At 31.4% G+C, this 15,905-nt stretch overlaps 1 protein-coding gene across 1 annotated transcript; it reads right to left on the bottom strand.

The window, feature by feature from the left end:
- Positions 1-20: 20 nt before the first annotated feature.
- LOC126758234 (serine/threonine-protein kinase ATM) lies at positions 21-15,066 on the bottom strand. Its single transcript, XM_050472365.1, has 33 exons — positions 14,770-15,066; positions 14,608-14,719; positions 14,373-14,540; positions 14,097-14,320; positions 13,935-14,033; positions 13,623-13,865; positions 13,433-13,566; positions 11,792-12,782; positions 11,532-11,709; positions 11,302-11,477; positions 9,044-9,182; positions 8,593-8,963; positions 8,391-8,532; positions 8,192-8,312; positions 7,980-8,124; positions 7,497-7,790; positions 7,080-7,344; positions 6,644-7,029; positions 6,388-6,585; positions 5,987-6,140; positions 5,490-5,925; positions 5,258-5,432; positions 4,644-5,144; positions 4,406-4,576; positions 4,207-4,332; positions 3,756-4,124; positions 2,461-3,073; positions 2,250-2,396; positions 1,072-1,451; positions 827-972; positions 660-766; positions 358-597; positions 21-294 (listed from the first exon to the last, which is right to left on the bottom strand). Exons 1-33 carry the CDS (start codon positions 14,971-14,973, stop codon positions 113-115), a joined length of 8,337 nt encoding a protein of 2,778 aa, XP_050328322.1. The 5' UTR covers positions 14,974-15,066; the 3' UTR covers positions 21-112.
- Between the last annotated feature and the right edge of the window lie 839 nt (positions 15,067-15,905).

The following is a 15,905-nucleotide window of genomic DNA, read 5'->3' as shown; positions in this document are numbered from 1 at the left end:
GAATAATAACCTCATCTTCCTGCAAGTCAACAATTCTAACTTTTATTTTTTATTAAAAAACGTGTAAGCAAACAATAATAACAATGATGAAATAAAATACATGTGATTGTATCTATAAATACGGATCCCATCCAGGGTATAGACGACAAAGATTTTGTTTGGAAATAGCATCATTTATTAACCTTTGCACTTGAATGTCAGTATTGACGGTACCTGTGATGTTACTTAACCTTCCTTCTAACTTATGCTGTACACATAAAAGAGCACGTTGTGCAGTTAAATTTTTCTCATCATCTATAAAAGAGATTTATTTAACCATTTAAGTGGAAATAAAACTCAATACTCATAAAATTGTACCTTTAGATCCAGCTGGTGTTGGCACTACATTCCAAATATATAGCGGATCATATAGTAAAACTTCAAGAATTGTAATTATTACGGAATGATTTTTTCGCAAAACTTCCAGTGTTGATTGGCATGCTTTCTTAAATACCCCACCTGTTTCACAAATGCCCATTGGCGCAATCATATCTCTGGTTAGACGAAAGGGTACGGTTTCTGGGGTCGGCATTATTTTTCCTTGCTCAAAAGCAATTCCTGCAACCAATTAAATACATGTTTAACAAATTTTCCAAGTTATTGCTCGCAATTTTCAATACCGAAATCGATATGAATAACTTCAGCAGATTTCTCATCAATCAGTATATTCTGAGTATGTCGATCGCCTAGACCCACAACAAAGCCAACCATGGAGTTCACAGCCACACTATATTTAAAATATATAAAAATGAGTACATTTACAATTTTATTATCAACAATTAGTGACCTGTTGGTGTAAGCTAGGCGTCGTTCAAACCAAATACCAGGAACTACAAACTTTTCCATCAGAAAATAATGGAAAACGGGCTTTATTTGCGCGCATATTTGCTCGTAAATTGACAGTCGTTTTTGTATGTCGGATTTAAGATGTTGCTGAACACAAATAAAAAAGTCAAAAATATTAAAATATTAATCAGTTACAAAAAGGATGTAAACTGATGTAACTTGTACATTACTGAAAAAAACTCTTACCATAGATATTTGACGGCACTTATAGGGTGTGACATCAGCAGGCCGATATTTCCGATGTGCGCCAGCCTTGTCGCTTCCACTACCCAAATACACACCGATCGGTACAGTACTTTCACACCACTCTAATATTCCACTTCTCCTTGAGAGCGGTACAACTTTATAAGTGCGAATATTAATTTTCCGTTCACTCGTTTTCGGATCGTGGGACAATAGTGTGTTCATTAGGGAAAAATATTGCTGCATTACAGCATCTTGACGTAAATCATCTCGACCTTTTAAAAGTTGAGGCCGTGATTTTCCATCAGAACATAAACACTTGAGTTTTTTTGGAGCGTTTATACCTCCTACTAGTGACACGCTTTCTTCCCACCGTACGATACCTAAAATATATATGAAAATACCATAAGACGGACTTGACACATGATAACATTAAGTTAAGAGAAGCAGCGCAGTCGGCATTGAGTTTTCAAATACAAATTTCCGAAATACGAGCGACATATTACAACGAATTTCGGATCCTGCCCTGTTGTCAACTTTATTGACCGCACATAATGCGAATTGGTTCGTTGATTTAGTATGGGGGTCATGGATAAGGATACAAATCGATATTTTCCAGTTATTTTTTGTTGTGCTAACAGACGACAGAAAGATTTCTTTGAATTCAATGTAATCATATTAATTCAATTTATTTAAAAAGTAGCCTCATGCCAGTTTTTTCATAGATATATACATATGTACATATATGATAAGCTTACAAGAAGTAAAAAGTTAGGAAGGGAACATTTTTCCAACTTTTCCAAATTTTTAGCCCACAGGTGCCTCTTGCTATTACAATTCTCTGTACCAAATTACAGTTCTCTAGCTTAATTAAGTGCTTAGTTATGGCACTTGATAGGTTTTCTTTTAATGGTGTTTTGTGGGCGTGGCATTGGCACTTTTACCCCCTTATTACCATCTTCCTAGTTTCATCAAGATATTTGAACTTTTACTCAAATTACAGCTTACACGGATGGACGAACAGACAGACAGTCCTTTCGGATTTCAACTCGGCTATCATCCTGATTATTGATATATACTATATATAACCCTATATCTAGCTCGATTAATTTTAGGTGACACATACAACCGTTAAGTTAACTAAACAAGTAAATAAGTTACTTTGGAATAATTATACTTACTTATTATTGTGTAAGCCTTATTAGGTAATACTGGAAGTTCAATTGTCGGGCAATGAACAGCGTCTAAGCATTTCATTCTTTTTAATTTGTCACATAACGCCATAGTAGAGCTCTTTCCACAATCAGCGTCTGCGAACTTAATTAAAGCTGAAACAAAATCAATTAATTATTTAAAATTTACTGGGTGTAACGGGTTTAACAGCTTGCGCACCAGGAAATATCATTGCCAATTGTTTTGCAGATTGTGCATTTGACGAGTTTCGCCCCTTTGTAATTATTTCGGCAGCAATGGTCGAACGACTATTACTTGATTTTCCGCCTGTATCATCAAAAATTAACGGATACAACTGATAAAGTGTGTGATGTGGATGATCTTGTACGCAGTTAACTAATATTTCTTTAATGATTGCAATAAAATCCACTAGTTTCGTATTTAATCTAGCGGTAATCTGATTCAAAGCGCAAATAAACTTATAGGAAGGAATTATATTCACATTATCCTTTATTTCTTTATACAATGCTTCATCTTGCTTATTGGCAAACCACAATGCTATTATCCTGTATATTGCAGCATCAGAAAATCCAGAATCAATTTGACAAAATTTCATATAATTCTTAACAGCAATACACAAGTTAGTTGTGCGTTTCTCCTCAATAAATTTTATTTCCGTTTCATCCAAATTTGCATACTTTTTCATTATGATTACACCATGGTTAATATCACGATCTCTGTGTTGTCGACCAATTGAATCCGCTGTTTGTCTGTTTTGTTGAATGATTTGACATTTCAGTTTAAATTCATCAGAATTGATGTACGCATTCGACTACAAAGAAATTGATTGTAATTGTGAAATCAGTGGAATTGAGGCAGATATATACATTTACATTGAGTGGGTTCCACACGAACTCTTTTGTCGCTCATTATCGGAAAACTCTCTTTTTGTGTTGTTAATTTTGACTGTCGGACAATTTTTCGAATTCCCTTTCGAATCACATTCTAAAATTCTTGAACGCTTCATGTAGGCGTACACAAACATATTTTTGATTAGCTAATCTTTATGCTATTTACCCTTATTTTCAAATATTTCTATTATATTAAACATTTTGCATATTTCATACAAAAAAATAGATAATAAAATACAAATTTCCGAGCATATAAATATTCATATGAAGTCAAGTGCCGTTGCAATCATGGATATAATTTAAAAAGAAAAGCAATGCCGAATAACGTAGCGGTGAACTGATACCAACAAGAGCACAAAGCATGCCACCCGAGCACAAGCGGCAGTCAGGGCTAAGTAACCCGAACGGATCCGGATTTTTATCGGGCCGAGGACTATCAACTCGTCACTCTGCCTCGAAATTACTTTAGAAATGTTTTCCGGCACGACAACAACAACAGCACGAGCGTCACGATCTCCTCGTATTACCTCGATGTCCCCTCGCCAATTAAACAAAAAAACCGTTTTGGGCGACAAAAGAGTCCTCGCGTGGACAAAGTCATACTTGTACATATTCACGATCGGCATATTTCGCTATTAATGCGTATGCTTCTTTTTGGTTTTCCTTTTCAAATTCAGCTGGTTTTAGTTGTCCTAAATATAAAAAACTTAATTCATCATTATCACTGTGTTTTTGAGATTTTAATATCTTCTCCAGGTAAAGCATAGATCTATTAAACATTTTTTCTAGAACGTATTCAAAACTTTGCGAATTAGTCTCCAAGAGAAATTCTCCGTACATTCGCAGAGCACGCGCTTGTTGTGGGCAAGCGCCCAGTTCTTTGTGCGTTAATATATGCTTTAACAATGATTCAGTTATTTCAATACTTCCGCATCGAAAAGAAATTTCTGCATCTTCAAGTAATAAATTAATCTGCAATAATTAATTTAATTTAGAAATATTGATTATTTGTTGTTAGTGTTTTTTAATGTCGTTATTTTGTTGAAATACCTACCTTAACGTATTCGTTTGTAATATCTGCTTCTCTAAGGGCTAATATGTTACGTTTCGCCAAATTAATTTCACCCGATTTTTGGCATTCTTTAATGATATTTAGCAAACCAGTTTCGGTCGGGCTATACTATATTAAAGTAAGTGTATAAAATTAAGTTGTAAAAATCCGTGTTCACATATGCACATACATATATACTCACTTTGAAAAAATCAATTATCCTTCTTTGCCCACGGACTCCAGCTGTGTTAAACAGAGTTATCTGGTGCGACAGTATAAGTTCTTTGCAATAAAAGTTTCCGTATTTTAAATTATTTTGCAATTGCCACTTTAAAAATATCGATTTAATATCTACATCAGAAATAAACTGGACCTATAATTTATAGTTATATAGTCAGCAAATATTGTCACCATACTTTTAATTAATGCAATGAAATTACTTGACAAAAATCTTCAGTCTGCTGAAGTATGTGCAACCATGTTAGATATTTGTAAACGCTTTGGAGACATTCGGTGCTTATTCCCATCAAATTGTAAATTACGCATTGTCGGGCATTTGCGATGGCCGCTAAACAATTGTGCTGTTCACGATTATATAGACATTTTAAAGCATTGAAGTGATGCTTCTTAAATTCCGATTCGGGATCATTTTCCATATTTACTTTCAAATGCCCTTCCACGGGAGTATCCCATTGACATAATCTCCAACATACTTCATAGTCGACTGAATTAGCAGTGTCTTTATTGCCCAGCTCATCGAGACATAAAATACCGTTTCGTTTTAATGCTGTAGTACAAAGTGTATTAGACGATGTATTCTTAAATGAGTTTTGAAGTATCATTTCGGACCAGTCGTTGTTTAAATTAAGAAATTCCAAACGAGAATTTAAAGGCGAAAGAAACCCAGATATGGCATCGTAACAACCAATGGATTTATAAGCCTAAAAATAAACAATTTATATTATACATAGTTCATCAATTAAATATATTTTACATTATATTATTACATATTCGACTTATATTTTCACAACGTAATATTATTAATGAATATCACCTTTATTGCTACTTCCTGAAATGATGGATTTTTTAAATACTCCTCTACTTTGGACTGCTTCTCATTAGATGCACTCTCTGACAATGCCCATAATTCAGTATACATAATTGTCATAAAAAACGCCTGGCAATGGTTACTAGCTTTAGCAACATACAGCAAATTCATTGGCACAGAACTGAAATAGGAAGACCCGATTTAAAAAAATGCTATAAAAATCCCTAAAATAAATTACCACTCATTATTTAAACGAATGCATTCACATATTTTTAGAAATATTTGTATTATTCGCTTGTCTTTATAAATCTCTTGAGCTGCAATCTGTTCAGTTTCGCCCTTTCCAAGAACCATATTCAACGTTTTGAAATAATGAGCGAGCATTGACATAATACTATCTATATGTCGCTGTTTATTGGACATTAAAAGCGTAATAAAAGGCAAAAGTATTTCATTCGCCACATACATATCTCGAGAAGCCAAGTTACAGAGTGCTGTCCAACCGCAGCTTTTAAGCACTTTACTAACAAACACACAGATCCATGTCTCCCACTCTAGTGTCTCTGTCGAATTTAAAATACATAACCAATCCACAGGTTCGATGACAAAACTTGGATCCCAATCTTGATTTGCCTTCTGATCGCTTTGAAAAATTGCCAAATGCGGGTACAATTCTGGATTCAAAATTATTTTAATTATCAACCTTGAAATGGAAAAGTTTCAACAGTTGCGTACCTGTAATAGATTTTGCGCATTTCGAATTAATTAACTCAGTAGATACTCGAAACAAAGCTTCGTAGGTAATTGTATTGAACTGCATCAATATTTTGTCCAATACTTTTGCAACGTTCATCGAAAAGAGTTCGTTACCGTCCATTGAACTTGTGATCTAAAAAGGAATGAAGAGAAGATATTTAATGCACACGTTAATTATTATTAATATACTTTTAATAAGATCAATTGCAAGAATGAAGTTAAAGTTCTGTTACTTGACTAAATATCTGAATTATTAATAGAAATTCTGTCTTCTATTAAAACTTCAAGGTCAATAGCTGTATTGTAATACTAAAATCTAAGTGTTATTCTATTAAGCATACGTGTCTACCGACAAAATCATTTCTTCTGCGTATACTTACGTTGTCATAAAAGGATGAATTCTTTTCAAAATAGAAAGAAGTATTTGCTATTTCAAGGGAGCCAATTTCCCCAAGGCATTTCGCTGCCTCCAGGCGTAAATATTTATTGTGAGCGTTACAGACCACTTCCAATAATCGACGGATCAAATCACAAAAAGTATGATCACTTGTGCATATATTATCTTTAAATTTGGTTATCTAAAAAAATTAAATATGATCATTTAAGAAATACAAATAAAAATATTTCAAAACTTGCATATTTTCTTAATGTGCCTAAAGTGTCGTTACTGCATTTTTGCATTAAAATTGAGGATTCCAAAATATCCAGCAAATCTCTGATATTGTTGGGAGAAGCAGATTTTTTGCTTTGGATTTCACATAGCTCCATAAATTCCTCTGAAGCCGGTAGTTGAGTGAAAATCATAGTATTCTCGCCAAAATCGGTAATTAAATGATGTAATAATTTCAAAGATAATTTTGATTTTTCAAAGGAATCATTTTTAGCGATGGCTACCAAGCATTTTGTTATCACATTCAAGTGATTACTAATCACTTCTTTACCTCCACCAATTGATATAAAGGACTTTTGGAAAAGGCATTGCAAAAAAAGAAGTCCCATCATTTGCAACTCGGGGTATTGAACTGCAATAAACAATTTAGTCTGTTATCAAAATGTAAAATCTTCCTTTTACCTGTTTGAAAACATTGAGATAAAAATAAAATCGTATCACGAACAAAATACTCAGCAATATTTTTCTCTCTTGTCGAAGTAATATGTGTTGGAATCGAATCAATAATCATATCAACTGCTGTGCAATATTTATAAAAGCAGGAGCTTCTCTCATTAGAAAATATACAAGCGTATACATCTGCTTTAAGAGCACCAAGAACCTTTAAAAACTGAAGGGGATGACTACAAAGTGGAGAAAACCACGTTTTCGTTTCGTCTTCATCAATCTACAAGAAAAAGAAATTAGTCAAAATGTACATGTGTATAACTTGAGAGTTTAAAAGTAAGGAAGGCATAAGTTCTGGTGTAACCGAACATTTTAACGAACCCCGAGCTTTCTTCTTAATATTTTTTCTTTTTTATTATGAGCTTGACTTACCAAATATAATTTTAAAGATTGTTTAAGAGATTCGTAATTTAAGTGATACCAAGATGATGTGCCATATAACGTCGGAAACTCAAAGGATGCCGCTGATAGACTATCAACTTTTAAAATGCTACAGCAAAAATATATTGGTTTCCAATGAATAATTCTTGACGGTGGTAATTTCCACCCCAATCGCTGCATATTTCCATTTAACACGTTAATATATTTCTTGTAGCTTTGGGTTTGGGACTCCGGACATAACGCCTTATGCGGCAACATGTATGCCTCTAAAATTGGAAGTGCATTCTGGAAATTTATCAATAAATAAAAGTATTAACCCTCATGCTTTTATTTCCCTATAACATTAATTGTTATATTAAAGTTAGGTTACCATACTGAAGTTTTAAGGTTCTACTTATTATCACTTTAAATATGATATAATTATATATTCCATATACCCGTATTTTTTAATACAAGACATATTATATCAAATACCTTTATAAGTTCCTCGTCAGTTGCGTATTTATTTAGTTTTTTTAAATCTCCATTGGGAATATATAGTAGCGTACATGCCGAAATTATTGAAATATTATCCATCATGAATTCATCTTTGTTTGAATAACAAAGGAAATACGGAAATCTAAGGAAAATTTTATAAAAATATACATATGTATGGATCGAAAATAAATATGCCAATAATAATTTACTTTGAAATTGGCCATTCTTTAGATATCCATGATGAGATTAAACTATTCATATAAGGTTTTATTAACTGGGCCTGCGAACATCCGAAAAAATGAGAGACCTGTACAAACTCACAGAAGTCCGCTAAAATTTTATATTATGAAATAGAGAAGAATTATGTATTAACTGTAACTGTAGAACCAAATAGATATACATACATACCTTCCGTTAATTTCCTTGCGGCATAGAAATTCCCCAATTCAATTAAGGCATTTTTCTGGTAATATGAACTGAAAGCAAATAGAGCCACTAAGAGTTGCGTCACTACTGAGTTACGATTTTGTGCCAGATCTGTTGAGGTGTCCTATAATATAAACTGTACATAAATAATCAAATAATCCTTGCATTATTGTATCACACGTACTAATAAATGTTTCCAATTTATTGCAGAAAACAACTGTTCAGACATATTATAGTGCTCATTAATGTGAAATGTTGTGGATGAACTTTTCAGCCAACCAGTATCCATTAAAGAGGTTATCGTGCGAATCAATGAGAACTGAATTTGAAGCGACGGGAAAGATAAAAACTTCATCAAAGATATGCAAATGCAAATGAAACCGTCCTTCATCCAAATCCCTTCACAATTTCGCGAAATCAGGCGAACACTGTCTATTAAATTGCTTGTTATTTTTACGGGATAATTTTTTTTATATGCTATTTTCAGTAGTGATGTTAATGCCACGAACATGTTATCCAATAGTTCATTGATTGCGTAGACATATTCGAAAATCTCTAAGATTCAATAAAATATGTGACAATAGTTTTTGTTATTAAAATAAATATATATATATATATTTCATATGTTAGTGTACCTGGAAGCATGGCAACTAATCTCTCGATGATTTTAAGATCCATATAATATAATCTAAAAATTAATTTTAATTTATCTACGAACCATTCGCCAATAGGTAAGTTTTCTGCTACATTGCCGCTTTTCCCCTTACAAAATATCTAAAAATCGACAATAGTTAACATATAATTAATATTTTATATATGCTATATATATATGTATATATGCATATATATATGTGTGTGTATATGCTCATATAATTAAGGTTTTACATAGCACTAAACAAATGTACCTGTAAAGGTGATCTTATTATGGAAAAAGTAAACGGAAAAATTATTTGATTAAGACGCTTCATTGTAATATACTCGTTCACATGTTTTCATGTATGTGCATATACATATATAAAAAATAATTTTAAATGATTTTAACATATGTATTAAAAAGCATAATTTTTGGCTAACATTTTTTTCTTGTTCTACCTGCATATCTGATACTTTATAAAAATTAAAAACCCCTAGGGAAAAGGGTACAAGTTTAATTATAGCTTGTTTTAGTTATAGAGCTGGAAAGAATAATATTAAACATATTTCATATCAAATGTATGTAAAATCAAATATAATAATTTTTATTATAATAATTTATTATAGACATAAAAACCTATAGAATTTTATATTTAAAAAACCACTCTAAAATTTAGAACAAATATCAACATTATTTAATAAAGGACTGTCAACCTTTCCTCGAAATTGCTTTTGAATGTTTCTGGCCCTACAATAACAAAAACAAGAAGAAAAAGAGATGGAGTTATATATTTATAAAGAACAAGGCATGTTGAATTCCGTCCGTACAAGCGAGAGCTTTAGTTTAAATTAGAAATTTTTGTATTTCTGAGGGTACTGTAGCTTTCCATATTTTATCTTTTTATTTCCTACAAAGTTTTTTTCCGTCAAAAAAATTGTTATGTTGGAAAATTGAATTGCAACAGATAGAAAACTTGACCTGTGTTATTTAAATGAGATATTTAATTTTTGAAAGAGCTAAGCTGCTATTGCATTTAGAACCTTTAACATTTAATTTTTAACAAAACTTTATATTCCATAATGAATTTAATTTTAGATAAAATAATGTGCTTATAATCTCTTATATACATATATTTGGATTCTTATGGGATTTTTATGGCATTTTTAGTTAATGGAATCTACTAAAGGCTCATATGCTCTGAATCAGCTTTAATTTGTCATATTATTTTTTCTATACATTGTATTTTTCCAGCCGTCAGCGACAGTTTGCACACAAATCACGTTGCAGTTTAGTCCTACTTCCGTTGAAAGTTTTAAAATCCTTCTTTAGACAACCATGTCAATTTTCAAAAACAAAACTTATATTTTCTTTATGCTTTTTCTATTATAAGATCAATTTTTAATAAAAAAAATCCACTAATTTATATAATACACATATATGTCGGGGACGATGTTCGTAGATGATTCTATTTTTTATGAATGTGAATTAAAAAGTAAAATTAAAAATTAATTGTTATAAAAAAATTAGTGTATGTGGTAGTTAATTAATTGATATAACAAGGGAAAATATTACTTTGCTTATAAAATAGCCGTAAAACGCAAAATGGTTGCTGTGCCAGAACTTATGTGCGGCACTGTATATAGTTTAAAATGTTTCGACCAATAACTTAGGTCATTTTAATGGAAAAACGAATATGATTTATACCGATTTGAAGGTTTAAATGTTTTTTAATTGAAAACTTATCTACCAAAAGTAACAGGTATTTAAGGCAGGGTAGCCTGCTTTAGAGGCTTTAAAAATCGATTTTTTTGAGATGTTTTTTGGGAGAGAAAGAAATAATTTATTAAAGCGAAATTTTTAGGGTTTATAGTTATATATTTAAACATTATCCCCCCGAAGCGAAGCAACCAATTTTGACAATTTCAATAAATTTCGTTCCCACGACACGGAACGGATCCGAATTTTTATCCGGCCAATGTTTGTCAACAGTATTCTATATTAATAAATTATGCTGCTTCACATAATCTTTGCAACTCGGTGGCCTTCCGCCATCATCGGCGTCGCGACAAATTATGTCTAAATTATAATGATATTGATTGCCAAAATTATTTTAATTGTTTTTGATTTTGTTAATATTTTAACTAAATGTGGTGTTTCTAATTTTAATCAACGTTTACAATTTAAAAGCTTTTCCAAAGACAAAATATCGACAATTAACAATCGCACGATATTGTATATAATTAATTAATATATACATACTTTTATCAGTGGAAGAAGAATGTCTAAATCATGGCGAATATTGAAAACATATCGTGATATATGATGAAACGCATCTTTTTGGTAAGTGTTACTGGCGCATAGTTCAGCCAGAATACGAAGCGATATTAAGCGAATTTCCGCCCAGTCCCTGGCCTTACTTTGTAAATGTTGCGAAGCTACAAAATTGTAGAAATTTTATTGACAATAATTGCCAAACTTATAAGATTTACCGCTATGTGACAAACTTGTTCCTAAAAAGTTTATCAACTCCTCCAATGGTTGCGTTTCCAAAAACTGGGTTAGTGCCACACTGGATGTAAAAGTTGTTATAAATGATTCCAAATACTGCAAAATTTCTAATAATTCTGTTCGCTCTATATTTCTTGGATCATTGCTTTTTAATTGAAACTGTGGAAGAAATATTAGTAAACATTTTAAAATTAATATTTCAGAACATTTAGATATCAAATACATAAGTGAGAAATCATACCTCCATATGACTAAGATAAAATCCAATGCGTTTAATTAGCGGGCACTGCGCTAAATTTTGGTTAGTAAATACTCCATAATGCAGGAATGTTTTCATTAGATCTGCCAATTTATTTAGTGATGTCATATCCGAAACGATACTAACACAAGTCGTTTGTTTTGAAATTTCTATATTCAGAGTACGCATCAGCAGCTCATAAGTATTCTGAAATAAGCAATTTCCGAGCTCTTTTGAAGAAACGGCATCTGCATCAGCCGCATTTTGGCTTGATTTTAGGGTTTTACCATGTTCCTCCAAGCACACAAATTTTATATTGTATTTGTATTGGAGCATGTTTAAATTAGTGAAATGCATTTGAATTTCATCTTCGCACGATGTTTTTGGAAATATTTGACTTTCATTTAAGAAATTTATAACTGCAATAGCGCATGTATCGTTTATAAGAGTAATATCGACGGGAGAAATATTTAGAAGCATACTTCTAGCATTTATTTTCTCGTTTACTTCATAAGCCCATATTACAATTTTCTCAACAATGTTGGAATTTTTATCTATACCACAAATATCTGAATGTATTAAAATTTGACGAATGGTTTCAAAAGCTTCAGATCGCCTTAAAATACTATTACTAATAATAGATTGAATCAGATTGTTACTTGATTCGTACGAGAGTTTTCCGCATTTTATTAATTCTTGTAACAATATTTGTTTCTCTGTTATAATATCATTATTTTCGGAGGACTCAGATATTAAGAAATTTGTTATTTTTTTCCATGTGCCCTCACTATAACTTATGTAAATTTTGTCGTTAATTGACGACATATAGTCTTCGAATTTTAAGATCGCTATCAGACTACGTCGTATACTACGCCAAATCACCGCATTTGCCGAAATATTTAACACGTTTGAAATAAATTGAAGCAGCTCTTGATAATTTGATACGTTTATAATATTTCTTTGTTTACTAAGGAGGGCAGCCATTATTGCAAACCTGAAATTTTTTAAATGTGAGTAATTTATTTAGTTTTTTGATAATCTAACTGAATAATATATAAAATTTAGAAAGTAAAGTGAGAGATAAAAAGTGGTTGGTTATAATCTCATCCAGATTCACATCTAAATAAATTAACTGTGTTTTATATCCTCATAACATGTCAGAATCGTATTGAAAGGTTGTACTAAGTTTTTAAAACATAAGTAATTCTAAACTAGCAATATAAAAGTACATATGTATTATACATACAATATATATTCAGCGACAGCGACCTAATCAATCACGATCAAACGTGACGTGAGTATCGTCTTCAAAGTTCAAAAAAATAGTGCAAACCCTGAGCGCTTATTTGTTCTAATTCTAACTTATTTGTGAAAAGTATCATGGCATTATTTTTTTATTAAAAAAAACCTAAAATATATAAAAGAATTAAAATTCTTCTTTTCTTAAAATCCTTTTTAATTATTTTTTTTAAATTCCTTTTTTAATGACCTGTTTTCATATTTGCAATCAATCAACTTAGATATTTAGTTCTAGAAACAAAAAAACATTAACAACTGATTTGATTTCTGCCCACGAGAGGCTTAATATACTGTATATACAAACAAAATTAGGATACTTTTATATATTTGACATGCAATACGTACCAAGTTTCATTAATAGTATTGTCATTCTGAATAAGCCGCAACACGATATCTAAATTGTCCGAAACTTTTGAGACTTTTTTCAAAGGTTCATCCAACTTCGCAAGGTCGGTATTAGAATTAATATGCCAAAATATCTTACGAATACAAGAACAAAGTTAAACAAACATAAATTTCTATACATAAAACATACCACATATACAATATCACTAGCCATTTCAATGAAGTTCTCCATATATTTTTCACGCCCACATTGATTTGCCCTTTGAATTGTTGCCCTTCTTTCTCTTATTTCCAATTCCACTATAGATTTTAATTTGTTCAGAGTCTTCGGCCAACTATCTTTAATGTTAATTTTCAACGTTTTAAAACTGCCGTTATTAATATTTGGGTATATGGCATGTACAGATAAGTATACTGATACGCAAAATTTTTCCTAAAAACCAAAATATCATAAGTGGACATATTAACAACTATAAAGATTGCGATAATTATAATGATTTACTTTGATTTCTGGCTTCAATTGTAAATTATACATATCACACAAAACTGGTAATGCATCCTGTAGGGACTCGCAAATCGTATGATGATAATCTATAGATAACTGAGGAATAAAAGGGCAACAAAATAGCAATTCGAAAAATTTTAACGAAATATTTTTAATTACCTGTGAGATAAAAAAATAATATAATTTGATAACATCTGACTTTTTGCGATCATCATTGGCTCTTCGTGCAAAAGGCATTATTTCAGGAAAGTAATCTACAATTTCGTCTTGTATGTGTACATGTTGAACGGCTAATTCGATAGTTTTAACTATGCAGGAGAGTACTTCAAAATGAAGAATCTCATCACCAGGAATTGTTATTTCAAACAAGCTCGAAAGAATATCTGATGTAAGGAATATTAACATTTGAAAAGTCTTATAAGATAATTCACTTACTGCTATATTCATCAACTTTCAATTCCCGAACATACAAAGGACTTTTATATATTCCACGTTCTACAATCTGAATGAACAAGCTACCAAAAATTTTTACTGCACTTGTAGTGCTAAATCCACTACAAAATGCCTGGTAAATTAAAGATTTTGATAGAAAGTTATTTTCATCTATAAAAAAAAACAAACAATATCCATTAATTTAAGAGCTATTGTAATATAAATTTAAAAAACTTACTTTCCAAATTGTAATCAATTATTTTATGAATAACTGAACGATAGATATGATTTTTGTTGAGCATAGCTTGAATACTTTTTTGGTCTGTTAACTCCACAACTTTAGAAGCATGCTAAAAAAAAAACTATGAAATTAATGCTGTATGAGTACGTCTTTACAGACCTTTAGAACAGCATCAATAGCACTGGAAAATATTTCATTCAAAGTAAAGTCTTCCATGTGTTTACCACGGAGTCTTTGGATCAGGTCATCCTTGGAATTCACCAAAATTATCTCCAGGCGTTCCATTGCTTTGTTTCTAGTAGTTGTTTTGTCAGAACGTAGTTCTGGACATAACGCCGCTATTTGTTGCAGTTGAGAGGACATATTTGTTTTACAAAACTATGTCGAATTGCCTCCAACAAATTTAAAGTTTTTTAAAATTTCCAAGATTACTTGTAGCAATTCGCGCCTGTTTAAAAATAAATGAATAACGAAAGTAACATATGACATAAAAGCTTTATCCTTCTCAAAGCAGAAGCAACGTTACCAGATTATGGTTTACGCAACGAAATATGTGAAAGCTTTCAAAACGACGTAAACTTTTGGGTTTTCTTCATTGGTAAAAATGAGAAAGACATAGTAGAAAAATTTATAATTCGTTATTATTGCAGAAAGAAGAAGAAGTTGGACACAGAAGAATTATGAGCGCCGAGCGCTCGAAAAAAAATAACCCTGGTCGGTCCCGGCGTTCATAATTCTTCTGTGTCCAACTTCTTCTTCTTTCTGCAATAATAATTAATTATATATTTTTCTATTATGTATTTATCATTTTTATCAATTCTCGTTCAGTCTCGAATATCGAGAGTATCGATAATTCGAAAACGATCAGTGCATGAATCAATAGCTCCCATTCGAATTTACAACAGGGATGCCATAATTTCGAACATAACCTTGCCATTTTCGTTGAAGTGAAATGATTCTGAAGTTTTTCATATTTTTATAAAAATAACATAAAAACCAATTTTGCTTATTTATTAACTAAATAACATCAATAATTACATGTATATATTTGATAGAAAATATATTTTTAACATCTGAAGGCGTGTTAAGTGTAAAAGTGAGTTTTTAATTTCGGGAAATACGATGTTTTTTCACTAAAACAAAGAACATATTGTTTTCAAAGGCAAGCGCCATACATATTCGTAAAGGTGAATTAAAAACGAGTATTTTAAGACATTTCCCGTGAAAATTGGTGCACGTTTTCGGAAAAGCCGCTCTCCTGAACATTTACCGAAAATTCAGAGGACGAAATTACG

Source organism: Bactrocera neohumeralis, chromosome 5 (assembly GCF_024586455.1).
Source record: "Bactrocera neohumeralis isolate Rockhampton chromosome 5, APGP_CSIRO_Bneo_wtdbg2-racon-allhic-juicebox.fasta_v2, whole genome shotgun sequence".
Classification (NCBI taxonomy): Eukaryota; Metazoa; Arthropoda; class Insecta; order Diptera; family Tephritidae; genus Bactrocera; species Bactrocera neohumeralis.
The sequence above is the reverse complement of the archived record's forward strand: the minus strand, read 5'-3'. Positions and strand labels throughout refer to the sequence as shown.

Coding starts and splice junctions, on each gene's coding strand:
- LOC126758234 (XM_050472365.1), bottom strand. CDS start 14,973: ATGTCCTCTCAACTGCAACAAATAGCGGCGTTATGTCCAGAACTACGT. Junction 8,533..8,592: donor TAAATTGGAAACATTTATTA/GTACGTGTGATA, acceptor TTTATATTATAG/GACACCTCAACAGATCTGGC. Junction 6,586..6,643: donor TAGGCACATTAAGAAAATAT/GCAAGTTTTGAA, acceptor TAATTTTTTTAG/ATAACCAAATTTAAAGATAA.